Source organism: Accipiter gentilis, chromosome W (assembly GCF_929443795.1).
Source record: "Accipiter gentilis chromosome W, bAccGen1.1, whole genome shotgun sequence".
NCBI lineage: Eukaryota > Metazoa > Chordata > Aves > Accipitriformes > Accipitridae > Astur > Astur gentilis.
Window position 1 is genome coordinate 39,479,054 of NC_064918.1, and position 13,428 is coordinate 39,492,481.

A 13,428-nucleotide genomic window follows, 5' to 3' on the forward strand; every position below is an offset into this window, starting at 1 on the left:
CCCAGCTGACGGTACCTTCCTCCCACCAGCACATCTGGACTGCCCAGTCCCCTCAGCAAGGTGCTGGGCAGGGAATGAGTGTGCTGCAGGAAAGCTCTTGCCCATGCAGCTACCAGGGGTCTCTGCTGGGGGGGATGGCCCCTGGAAAAGGGCACAGGCTAGGGCCAAACCCAGTCCCTAGTGCTGCCTGCTCTCCCAAGGCTGCTGGGTTCATGGGGGTAGGGGGCCTAGCCAAGCTCCCTGGCTGCTGCAGGTGCTGAGTTGGGAGATACCCTCAGCCCCCCAAGCAGGTTTACACAGCTTCAGTGCAGGGTAGATGCTCTTGGTGCTCCCCACTAGGAGCCATGTCCCAGAGATGGCAGGGAAAAAAGATGAGGGTTTCCAGCCCTCATGATGGATTTAATTAGCATTTGCAATTAAGGGAGGTGGCAGGGAAGGCTTTAGGCTGCTGGGAGACCACACCCTACCATCCCATGCCCTGCTTGCCCCAGCCTCCACAGCACAGAGACACTTGTTGAATGGTCACAGCCCCAAACTGGCAGGGAAGAAGAAATCCACCCACTACCAGAGCTGGGGAAGGCTTTTGGGAGAGTCCTGGAGAGCTCCTAGCACAGGTGCAGGACCTTCCCAGGTGGCCTCTCTGAGGATTGCACCAATGAACAGGTAGGACACGATGAAAGCAAAGCCAGCATCTGCACTACCCTGCTGGGAGAAGCACAGAGCAGCAGGGTGAAGTACAGGCAGAGAAGCAGCTCTGGAGTAAAGGTTTCCAGGTGCCAGTTGTCCCAAAAAAGGCTGGTGTGGGGGAGGGGAAGTGCCAACCCTCCCTGCTTGGCTCTTCTGGCCTCTGGAAGTCTGCCTACAAGAAGGACAGGCCATCTTCAACACCACTGCCATAGGAGGAAACACTAGCCAGCATTTTCTCTGCAGTGCAGAACAGAGATGGCATAAGGACAGGGCACAAGTGGCGCTGGCAGGCAGATGGCTCTGAAGTAGGACAGAGCACCTGAGCAGGGGCTACCTACCCTCCCCAGGGGCTTACATGTCCTCCTACCACAGCAGGAAGTTGTGCTATTTAAACACAGTGTTCTCCATTTCAGTGTTTTTCTCCCCATTGCTACACACAACCCTCCCTTCTCATGGATAGTCCCATCCTTTTGCCATTTTGAGATGAGACTCACCTCACCCATCTCTCCTCTCCCCTTAAATCTAGCGAGGTTGATGAAGCCCTCCCTCGATCTGCCAGGCTTTGGGGCTGAAACTCCCACCGCCCAGGCCTCCACACAACTCCTGCCGCAGGGGAGGTTGCCCTCTCCAGCATGGCTCAGCCCCAAAGGCATCCTTCTGCCACACAATCTACATTTAAGCTTCTCTGCAGAAATCCTGTTCCTGCATCCCCCCCCCCAAGCCAATAGCACATGGCCACTCTGTGCATCCTATAGCCATTGCCTCAAACAGGCTCTCTCTCCCCTTCAGTTCAGGGCTGGGCTGTATCCAGCCTGCCACACCACTCCTGTGTACATGATGGGACCAGACCCAGGGCTTCTCTCATATAAAACACCAAGGTACAGCAGATTTTTCAGTTCAGAGAAGGGAAAATAAACCAAGGAGCAACCTGTAAGTGGAAAGGAAGAATAAGAACCATGATCAGAACCTGACTACTCGGTATGAGGCACAACAAGGGGCAGGCTGGCAGCAGAACCATACCTGTCATCAGAAACCCAAAGGAATGCATGAAACATTGCAGGGGAAGGGGGAAATCTCTCCACAGAGCCTGATGAACAGTGCTGCCACAGCATCAGAAGAGGAAACTCCCCTCTTCCCTAATCATAGTAGGATCACACTGCACCACAAATTCCAGAAACAGCCCAAGAGCCCCCTTGTGCCTGCCTTCAGGCAGGGCAGATGAAACGGATTGCTGAAGAAGTCCTTTGCTGCAGAGGAGCTGCATTGGGTTTGCGTGGCAAGGTTTTGGTAGCTGGGGGGCTACAGGGGTGGCTTCTGTGAGAAGCTGCTAGAAGCTTCCAATATGTCCAACAGAGCCAATGGCAGCTAGCTCCAAGAGGGACCCACTGCTAGCCAAGGCCAAGCCAATCAATGACAGTGGTAGCACCTCTGTGATAACATATTTAAGGAGGAAAAAAAAAAAAGTTGCTGTAGCACAGAAACTGCAGCCAGAGAAAGGAGTGAGAACATGTAAGAGAAACAACCCTGCAGACACCAAGGTCAGTGAAGAAGGAGGGGGAGGAGATGCTCCAGGCGCCGGAGCAGAGATTCCCCTGCAGCCCATGGTGAAGACCATGGTGAGGCAGGCTGTCCCCCTGCAGCCCATGGAGGTCCACGGTGGAGCAGATATCCACCTGCAGTCTGTGGAGGACCCCACACCAGAGCAGGTGGATGCCCGAAGAAGGCTGTGACCTTTGGGAAGCCCATGTTGGAGCAGGCTCTTGGCAGGACCTGCAGAGCCATGGAGAGAGGAGCCCACGCTGGAGCAGGTTTTCTGGCAGGGCTTGTGACCCCGTGGGGGACCCACACTGGAGCAGTGTGCTCCTGAAGGACTGCACGCCGTGGAAGGGACCCATGCTGGAGCAGTTTGTGAAGAACTGCAGCCTGTGGGAAGGACCCTCATTGGAGAAGGTCGTGGAAAACTGTCTCCCATGGGAGGGACCCCACGCTGGAGCAGGGGAAGAGCGAAGAGTCCTCCCCCTGAGGTGGAAGGAGTAGCAGAGACAACGTGTGATGAACTGACCGTAACCCCCATTCCCCATCCCCCTGCACCACTTGGGGGGAAAAGGTAGAGAATTTGGGAATGAAGCTGTGCCCAGGAAGAAGGGAGAGGTGGGGGGAAGGTGTTTTAAGATTTAGTTTTATTTCTTATTACCCTACTCTGGTTTGATTGGTAATAAATTAACTTAATTTTCCCCAAGTCAAGTCTGTTTTGCCCGTGACAGTAACTGGTGAGTGATCTATCCTTATCCTTATCTTGACCCATGAGCCTTTTGTTATATTTTCTCTCCCCTGTCCAGTTGAGGAGGGGGAGTGATAGAGCAGCTGCACAGTGCTTTGTTGCTGGCTGGGGTTAAACCACCACAGGAGCCAAAGCAGCAGGAGACCCAACAGCTCAGGGCCAGCATCAGAGAAGAGATACCTGCTACCAGGCTCTCTTACTTTGTGTTTCCTGCCAAATTAGGGTAGGGGGGAGAGACTGCCAAACCAATTTCTTCTGTTAACTGGGGCTAAGAGGCATAAGAATAAAGAGCAACCTCAAACACACCAGGGAAGCATGCGTACAGATGGGCTCTACCAGACTGAGGAATGCTCAGCACATGAGAGACAGGGTTTACAGAGACAGCACAAGCTACACTGCACCAGTCCCACACAAAGGAATTGCCAGGGCCTAGCTAGAGTTTTGTGGGATTTTTATTTATTGGGGGGGGGGGGGGGGGGGGAAGATTATTTTTTTTTCTTTATACAGGCTAGTATTGTAGTCTTTGCTAAAGCTGCTGATTCTGCCACAGAAACTAGAACAGAAATTTCTCAGAAATTAAGTCATTTCCCCTCCTTGTTAATTCACTGTCTGCCTCCCAACTGAATGCCGGTCTAGATTTGTGTTTGCAGAAAACATTCCCTGTACAGAAGTCTAACGTGCAGCTACACTGTTCTGACTGAGGAATGAAAAAGCCAAGAGTCCATTAAACATTGGATTTTTTTTTTTCCTGTACAACATGGCCTGATGTAGAGTTTGGTCCACAGAGGACAGCGAGTTAACCATAGAGATCATCGTCATTGTCTTCACTGTACACGTTGCCCCCGCTGCCGCCTCCTGTGCCTTGGCTCGGACCAGCACCGCCCTGGTTACCTGATGGGAACCTGCGTGCAGTGGTGCAGAAGGGGAGAGAAGAGATGCTGTTCAAAAGCCTCCTTGCAGCTCAGCATGATACCCTCCCTCCACACCAAACACCCTGGTGCCAAGTATGACAGGCAGGAGAAATGGGATGAAGCCTTACAGCAGGTCACGCAAAAGGCTTATACAGCTGCTGGACATCGCTTGTGTTAAAGGAAAAAAGGGTTGATGGACTTCAGGAGCACTAACAGAGCAGCTACAACCAACCTGCAGCACAGCCTGCACCTGCCACATGCTCAGCTGGCTGCTGTACATGCTGGGGAGAATGGGAAAATGCAGTGGAAGAGGGAATTTGTTACCTAGAATCCAACAGAAAGCTGCCTCAGTGCTCTGTTCTGGGGCTGGCTGAGCCACGCTGCCCTCCCCCCACTCCCCCATGGTTACCTGAAGCTGCCAAAGCCACGGCTCTGCTGTAGAGTCTGTGCAAACATCTCGTATTTCCTGATGTCATTGTCACTGACAGAGCGTCGAGCAAAGCGCATGGCCTCCTCAAAGTGATCCCTGCGTATCTCAGGAACTGGATCATCCTCCTCCACTTCCTGCAGTGGGGACAGAGGGCCCGGGTGAGCTGCATGCCCGAGCTCCACAGCCCGACAGCCACCCACAGCCTCCTTCTAGGCCAGGATGCTCCGATGTCCACCGAAGTAGGGGCTGGAGAGGGACACTGTGGCAGACTGAGTCACGGCTGCAAGCAGGGGCCTTCAGAGCAATGCTGACAATGAGGCACCCCAAGAGGGCCTCACCCTCCCACAAGATGAGAACAAAGTGCTCCAGCTCCACACTCTGTGCTGAGAGCCCACTCATCCCCATCCGAGGATTATGGAGAGGAATACATCCCGCATCACCCACATGCAGAGGTGGGCTGCCTGTCTCATGAGCAGGGAAAGCTCACTGCCCCACTCACCATGGCGGAAGGGTTGGTCTGCCTCTCGCGTTCTCGCCTGATCTCACTCTCAATGGACTCACGGATGGCCAGTTTGCAGGCACGCTGGCAAATTTCTGTCAGGTCAGCCCCCGAAAAGCCATTGGTCATCTTAGCTAGGAAATCCAAGTCGACATCCTAGTGGGGAAAAAAAACCGACAACAAAAACCAAACAAAAAAAACCAAACCACCAAACCAAGAGAGGCCTGTCTTTTACACCTTACACCCTCAGGTGACAAAGAGGTGTCTTTAGATCCCATGGCATCAAGTTGCTGCTTTAATTTTAGTCAATTTTGAAAAGATGAGCTGTTAAGGTTCTTTTTGGGAAAAGTTAACCACATACAAAGGCAGGCCACACTCCCCACGCACACAGCAAGACCCTACGAAGCAGCTGTGATAGAATGGTTTGGGTTGGAAGGGACCTTAAAGATCATCTAGTTCCAACCCCCCTGCCATGGGCAGGGACACCTTCCACTAGACCAGGTTGCTCAAAGCCCCATCCAACCTGGCCTTGAACACTTCCAGGGAGGGGGCATCCACAACTTCTCTGGGCCACCTATTCCAGTGTCTCACCACCCTCACAGTAAGGAATTTATTCCTAATATCTAATCAAAATCTACCCTCTTTCAGTTTAAAACCGTTACTCCTCGTCCTATCATTACACTCCCTGAGAAAGAGTTCCTCCCCATCTTTCCTGTAGGCTTCCACCCTTTAAGTACTGGAAGGCCACTATAAGGTTTCCCCAGAACCTTCTCTTCTCTAGACTAAACAACCCCAACTCTCTCAGCCTGTCCTCATACGGGAGGTGCTTCAGCCCCCTGGTCATCTTCATGGCCCTCCCCTGGACCCACCCCAACAGGTCCATGTCTTTCTTATGCTGGGGGCCCCAGAGCTGAACACAGTACTCCAGGTGGGGTCTCACGAGAGCAGAGTAGAGGGGGAAAATGCCCCTGCACTGTTCACCCTCAAGAAGCAGCAGGTTGACTTGTGGATTTAGGATATGATTTGCTCAGGTCTCAGCATTAGGAGTCAAATGAGACACTGTCAGACTGGAAATGGAGATGGGGCACAGGCAGACCAAGATGACCAACCTCCTCCTCCTTCCCCTCAACTGAGGAAGTAGTACTGCAACCTCTTTTGAAGCTTTCCTTCCCAACAGCACCTAAAAAGGTAAGCTAGACATAAAATAGCTTGAGCTCTCACTTGACATCTGCTTTTCTCTGATTAACTATCAGTTGCATTATTGCCTGCTCCCCAGGCAAGGGACATAGCTCTTGCCTATCAGAGTTCAGCAACAATTAACTGCAATGGTTCCTCTTCAATTTCCATTTCCCACCCCTGTTTTCTACATTTACTTTTCTTTCAGAGTACAAGAATCTTTTCCATCTTTCCATAACAGGCTTTCTTGTTCCCACACTGTGGGCAGAACTCTACTACGTGATAAAGACCCGCTGTGCTTACACACTAACACCTAGCTTCATTGATACCTAGTCTCAGAGCTCAAGCCTCCCCCTACCTCTTCATTTCCATCCTTCAGAGACTGTAGGTTTCCCAGCTCTGTATCGTGTGGAACAGCCACCAGCCCTCTGCTCTATCCCCAGCTTGTGAGGAGCACGTGCAGCACACGGCAAACCCAAGTCAGGCACAGTTAGGGAGTAGATCCTACCTTAGCAACTGGTGATTTCCTCAGGTTGGCCTTAAGAATAGCAACCCGGGACTTCTCATCAGGCAGGGGGATGTAGATGAGTTGATCCAGGCGGCCGGGACGCAAGATGGCTGGGTCAATGATGTCTGGCCTGTTGGTGGCACCGATGATGAAGACGTTTTTCTTGGTGGACATGCCGTCCATCTCTGTCAGGATCTGGTTGATGACACGGTCTGCAGCACCACCACCATCTCCGATATTCCCACCTCGAGCCTTTGCAATGGAGTCCAGCTCATCAAAGAAGAGCACACAAGGGGCTGCTTGGCGGGCCTGCAAAAAAGCAAACAGGAACAATTACTCCATGTTAATACCACCAGGTGAGGGGCATGCTGATTTTACACTAAGCCTACCCTACAATTAAAGCAGCTCAGAGGAGTACCAGAGCACTGCTGCCGCAAGGAGAGCTTGGAGGAGCTGCTCCAGAAGTCTCCTGCCACACAAACCCTCAATTAAATTCTCCTGAACAAGAAGCTGTATTTCCCCAAAGCTAGCAGCATTGTGAACCAAGCAGAAGGGTGGTAACTCCAATGCCTAGAGGGAAAGCTAGAGCCAATTTGCCTGGACCAGAACTCTCCCTGCAAGATCTAGGGACATCAATTGGTTATTTAGGCACTCAAGCATCAGTAAGCAAGATATATCAAATGGAAGGGGGAAATCCAATTGCTGTCTTCAGCTACCTAATGGGTAGTTATAGGGAAAAGGGAGCCAGATCCTTCTTTGAGATGCACAGTGAAAGGCTGAAAGACCACAGGCACAAATGGCTGCAAAGAAAATTCCAGTTCGAAATAAGGAGGGGGGGGGGGGGAATTCTTCACAATGAGAGAGCTCAAACACTAGCACAAGGCCCAGAGAGGTCAGGGATTCTCCATCCTTAGCACACGTTCAGAACATGAGGCTCTGAGCAACCTGATTGAATTTCCAAGTTATCTCCCTGCTCTGGACAAACAACTGGACTAGATGGCCTCTGAGGTTCCCTCTCAACCTAAAATTTTTCTCTCTCACTCTCCTTCTAACTTTGCTCTTTCAGCACCTTCCCTGATCACAGGAATGAGGATTCCCAAGACAATCCATGCAGATACCTCCTGGGACAGGAGATCATACTTTCTATGGGGGAACTGTGTTAAAGGATTTTCAGTCATGGGTTTCTCTAGGTTTGCTTTATTAACAACTCAAGAGTTGGGCCACCACCGCAGTGAATGGCAAGCTTCCAAAAATTTCTCAGTCTTATATACCTTTTTACCACCCATTATCCCAGTCCAAAGTCTTTGTAATTTTCCAGTTGATCTCGGTTCCCATGTCGTTATCATTCATCATCTTATCTCATCAATTCTCATGTTCCGGTTCTTCTGAAGTTAGTGGTCGTAGGCAGAAGGTCTTTGGTCACCCCAGTCACTTATCAAAGATCACCTTTGAATTTCTGAAAATCACTCAGGCTACTCTATTAATTTATCTTGCTCTAAAGTTAATCACTTACTGCCATGTCTTAGGTCTAAGATGTTTGATCCTTCTTCTGTTGATTCAGCTTGACTGGGCTTTTAGCCAGCCATGGTGGGGGCTACACGTAGGACAAATAAGCAGCTTATGCATATTGTTTTATAAGCACCTGCATTCTATTAATCACATCTAAAGCAATCTCTAATCATTAGTTATATGTCTGATACGAATAGTGTTAGAAACAATGAGGTTTAAGGCCTAGTTCCCTTTACAAACTGGGCAGTAGGAATGAGCTCCTTTCTAAGCCATATATATTGCAGGACAAGAATAGAATAGAAAAGAATATTTCAGTTGGAAGGGACCTACAATGTTCATCTAGTCCAACTGCAGAAGAAGAAGAACCCGTAGCATGTTTTTGTAGAAGGTGATGGCTAATGAGGTGTCAAAATAAGTTTTCAGGGATGCAGAGAATATCTGTGCCATCCTAATGCCAGCCTCACTGCTAAGACACCGGGGCATTTATCATCCTGTAACAACAGATACAAGTTGCAGCAGGAGAAAACCATTTAAATAGCTATGCTGCCAAAGAGAATTAATTCCCTAACATCAGGAAAGCAGCATCTGCTCTCAGCACAAGTGGGGAAAACACAACACACACAAACAAGAACCAGGCCAGTAAGACAGGTGCAGCGGAGACAATGTTTTGTGGGTATCTCAGCACAAACATAGCACAAGGAGTAGAAGATACACTTACCTTGTCAAAGATCTCGCGCACGTTGGCTTCAGACTCGCCAAACCACATGGTGAGCAATTCTGGCCCCTTGATGGAAATGAAGTTTGCCTGGCATTCATTGGCAATGGCTTTGGCCAGAAGTGTCTTACCACAACCGGGTGGCCCATAGAACAGAACCCCTTTTGATGGGGTCATGCCAAATTTGAGGAACTTGTCTGGGTGCTCCACAGGATACTGCAGGAGAACAAACCAACCAAACAAAAACCCCTTGTGATGAGCCAGAACAGGTCTGTACTTTAGAATCACAGAATGGTTTGGGTTGGAAGGGACCTTCAAAGATCATCTTAGTCCAACCTCCCTGCCATGGGCAGGGACATCTTTCACTAGATAGTTTTGTTTCTGCTCCTACCAGAAACACTACCTGAGATTTCTGGTGGGTTAAACACAAGATTCTGCCTGCTTGGTGCCACTGGAGTTTTTAAACGGGCACTGGTTTGAAAAGTACCACAGCTAAATTGTAAAGCTGCCTTAAACAGTCTATTTCCACCTATGAACTAAGTACCAGTTCAGGTAGTTTTCCAGCACAATTAACCCCAGCTTTACTCTGCCCTGCAGAAGCAAAAGGGAACAGCTCGTTATCTAACCTATTTGCTCTGCCCTCCAGAGACAGGCAAGATGTCTGATGTGAGCATTTATCCTCCGCAACAAGGTCAGAGATAGGCGATGATTTTAACGCCAGAAAATTAGACTAAAAAGTAGATTCTTTTATTCACAGACAGGCTGTTTCTACAGTGCCAACTGAAAGCAGGGACATATCAAACCCAAACCACTCCAACGCAAGCAGGCACCAGAAGTTTCCACAGACCATTCATGACTTTGTTCCAGCCTCTCCTTTCATAGAAGGCTTCACAATTACTTCTCACCTGTCCCTATGCTAACGCTGATGGAAAGCCCTTCAGAGGCTCTCTGTATAAGAATCTTCATCCACTTTCTGGCATATAAAGCCACCACGTAACAGGAATCTCAGCATTGGTCCCACTGCTGGTCTCCATTTAAGAGAAGCAGAACTGCTGCTGTTTCTGCATGTAGCAAAACACCCACCCAAGATGTCACTGTAGACTCAGCTAAGGAAAGCCTGATGCTGCTTCCCACCCAGCACCTTCCTCTCCTTAAGATCACTAAGATGGAACAGCGTGGTATTTTCAGTCCATTACAACAAAATGCCATAAAACCTCTGCATTTACCCTGTTCACAGCCCAAACAGGAATGTGAAGAGGTTCTGGATTTTATTATTATAATTATTTTTCATGCTGACTAGGCAAAAGTCTGTTGGAAACCCTTACCTGTACAAGTTCCTGGAGTTCTCTCTTTACATCTTCTAGACCACCAATATCTTCCCAGGTAACTTGTGGCACCTCCACCACAGTCTCCCGAAGAGCAGAAGGGTTGCTCTGGCTCAGAGCCCACTATTGTTAGAAGAAACAGCATTATATGAAGTCTAACATGTTATGTTCACACGCTTCAGATAAGCAATTAGACATTGCACCCAAAAGAAAGAGGGGCACTCCTGCATTACCCTGAAGTCATCCATGGTCACAGCCAGCGAGTTCATCACTTCAGCATCAATGGTTTCATCTTCTAGGTCTATGAGATCCATCTTCTTTCTGATAGCCTGAAGAGCAGCTTCTGAGCAAAGAGCAGCCAAGTCAGCACCAACATGGCCATGGGTCTCATTTGCCACCTGAAAGCAGAGCACCAACTATGACTCACAGGGATACAAGCAAGCACTCTGCAAGGGCAATGCATGCTTTGGTCATTCACTCAGAGGTGCAACAGAACTCTGGAAGACAGGAATTTGCAGCAGAGCACTGATGTTCAAGACAAGTGCTATCACATATTTAACAGGCAAAGACACTGCTGTTCCACCTCCTACTTGAGATCAAAGCTGCAACTGGAATTCAGATGGTGTGCAGAAAGATAACCCTGAGGACTGCAGTTCTTCATTCAGGACAGAGATTATAGTAACCATCCAGTATCACCACAATGTTCACCCAGCTCTGTGAGTGCTGTTTCAGGCTTGCTTTATTTTTAAAGAGAATGCCACAGCAAACAAACCCAGGAGGACAGTGGCAAGGTACTTCCAGATTGGACGGATATATGTTTGTTTCACTTAGCCATGCCATTCTTCACTAGTGAGTGAGGATTTTTGGTCACTGATAAACTAGTTAGAAGGAAGCCCAGACATCACACATTCGACCAGTTTCACACTGTCCTAAACAAGTGGAGGCAAGCTCTCCTAATAGCATGCTACTCACCTGTTCCAGATCCACATCATCAGCCAGTTTCATATTTTTTGTGTGGATCTGCAGGATCTCCAGGCGCCCGGTGGCATCTGGGATACCAATATCTACCTCTCTGTCAAAACGACCTGGGGAGTACAAAACATATGTTGAGCTGTTGATTCTGCAAACTAAAGGAGCTGCAGTTGCTGCCTTCCTCTGACAGAGGAACGTGATGATGAGTCACAAACGCATACAATTTCAGAAAATGCCAGAGCTTTGGGTTTCTCTGCAGCATCTATCAGCACAGTAGCAGAGTCAGATCAGAGAAGGAAGAAAAGCTTTAGCCATTTAGGGAAAGTGAGACTACTGTATTAACTAGAGTTCAAGATTATATAAACACAGAGGATTTCTGGGTTTTTCTGAGCCTCATTTATAGGAAAATATGCTTCCCCTAACCAACACACCATGAGACATTTTTGTTTATTCCTACCTTTGTGTCCTCAGCACAGGAGTCCACAAATACTGGCAGATTTAATTTTTCAGAACTTTCATAGCAGTACCCAAGTGGTGAAAAACATGAACTGCCCCAATATCTGGGGAGGCAGGAAACCTATGTATTACTGCAATATTAACTAAGGTACATACACCTATCATTTTCACCTAGCCATAGCTGTGCATTCAAATGCCTCACTACACATTTAACAGGCCATTTTTTCCTGCAAACTTGACTTCACCAACTGGTCATACAACAGACATTCATTCAAACTGCAAAGTTTTGAAAACCTGAATCTCAGAAACTACCAGACTTCTCATCTGAAGCACAGCCCATAACAAAGTATCTGATACACACACACACACAAAAAAAAAAAAAAGAAAGAAAAAGATGGCAAGCATGGTTACCAAATCGCCTGAGTGCTGGGTCAATGCTGTTAGGTCTGTTGGTAGCTGCCATAACAATCACGTGTGCCCTCTGTTTCAGTCCATCCATAAGAGTCAACAGCTGAGACACTATGCGACGTTCCACCTCTCCATGTGTCTATGGAGAGAGAAAGTAATGATTAGACCAAAAGCTCTAAAACACAGCACAGGAGCTAGTACTGCACCAGAGCAGACAGATACAGCAGACGTGAGCTGTTAAGAAACATCATGAACTATATCGGATTCTTCCAATATCCAACTTCTGACATCCAACTGAGTTCAGGCGTTAAGTTAAATACTGCTTTACCCTGTAGTCAAATGCAGAGATTCACACCAGCTGCTACCAAAAAGATGTACTCTATCTTCTACAGGCTTTCTTTACCTTCTCTCTCTTAGGAGCAATGGCATCCAGTTCATCAATGAAGATGATGGCAGGAGCGTTCTTCTCTGCTTCTTCAAAGGCTTTCCTCAGGTTGCTCTCAGACTCACCAGCCAGCTTGCTCATGATCTCAGGACCTGAAAAAATAACAGCACTGTGGCACCCAGAAGAGAGGCAGCTAACCTCAAGGCACGCAGCTGAATTATTTTAGTACAACATTCACATGGGAGTATATATATTTCAAGCCAAAGCAAATACTGTCAACCAAGTTCACTAAATTTGCAGCTGAACAGGAAAGAACAGCATGCAGAATTACTTTCTATCATTATTCTGGTGTTTTCAGTTTATTCTAACAGAATGCAGCACTAGTCAATGAGCTACCTTTAGCTGCCTCTTTCCTTACACTATTTCACACTTGGTGAGCTTCTCTGTAATGTGCCACCACACACAGTTAATGCCAGTCCTAGCTTGCAAGAGAAGCAATTAAATTATATGGTGATGAATTATCAGGGTAGGGAAGGAAAAAGCTGTAAGATATTGAAGCTGTCTTTAGCTTGCATTACACAGGTATACATTTACCTTTGTAAGATCCTATAAATGAGTTCAAAAAAACAAACAAAAAAACCCCAAACAAACAAAAAAAACACAAGAAAACCAACACCCCGAAGTTCCAAAAGCCCCGAAACCCATCTCCTCTCAAAGAATAAATAAAATAAAAATAAAAAAACTCCTTTGCTTTCATTTTCATGGGTCTAAGCGATTGAAATCAGAAAAGAAAAGCAGCACTCCTTAAGTACAAATTGTACAGTTATTCCAGCACTGACTGTGAAATTTGGACAGAAAAACAGTGAGGAAAATGCAGAATCTGGTCCTTACTGGACATAAGCCAGTATCCATCTCAACTGCTACAGGTAAAGTGTGATCAATCGGAGGTTCTGTCACTTGTAGCTAAGTCCCAAAGTACTCATTATAGCTTTCAGGACAGTTCCTCCCAATTAATGTTATGTGAAACAGAACAGGACTTGTGCTTTACTTGAGGGGAAAAAAGAAATCCACAGCAGACCAGCTTCTTTTCTGAATGGGACACGCTGGCAGCAACAGAAACAAGTGTCCTGCACCCATATACATAGAATAATCTCACCATCATAAAT

At 47.8% G+C, this 13,428-nt stretch overlaps 1 protein-coding gene across 11 annotated transcripts in view; it reads right to left on the reverse strand.

Annotated features, from left to right (window-relative positions):
• The window catches only part of LOC126035220 (transitional endoplasmic reticulum ATPase), a 145,305-nt gene that overhangs the window by 108,839 nt on the left and 23,038 nt on the right, over positions 1-13,428 (reverse strand). For 4 of the 11 annotated variants that reach the window (XM_049793442.1, XM_049793443.1, XM_049793453.1 and 1 more), the window contains 10 exons: positions 12,281-12,414; positions 11,881-12,016; positions 11,014-11,126; positions 10,275-10,439; positions 10,042-10,164; positions 8,720-8,932; positions 6,493-6,801; positions 4,809-4,964; positions 4,289-4,443; positions 3,403-3,870 (listed from right to left, as the gene is read on the reverse strand). The exons of 1 other annotated variant lie outside the window; for it this stretch is intronic. In XM_049793442.1, the coding sequence (XP_049649399.1) occupies positions 3,765-3,870; positions 4,289-4,443; positions 4,809-4,964; positions 6,493-6,801; positions 8,720-8,932; positions 10,042-10,164; positions 10,275-10,439; positions 11,014-11,126; positions 11,881-12,016; positions 12,281-12,414 (1,610 nt within the window). In that variant the 3' untranslated portion in view covers positions 3,403-3,764. Of the gene's footprint in view, positions 1-3,402; positions 3,871-4,288; positions 4,444-4,808; positions 4,965-6,492; positions 6,802-8,719; positions 8,933-10,041; positions 10,165-10,274; positions 10,440-11,013; positions 11,127-11,880; positions 12,017-12,280; positions 12,415-13,428 lie in introns of those variants that run through there. 6 more of the 11 variants (XM_049793446.1, XM_049793447.1, XM_049793451.1 and 3 more) reach the window with 6 other exon arrangements.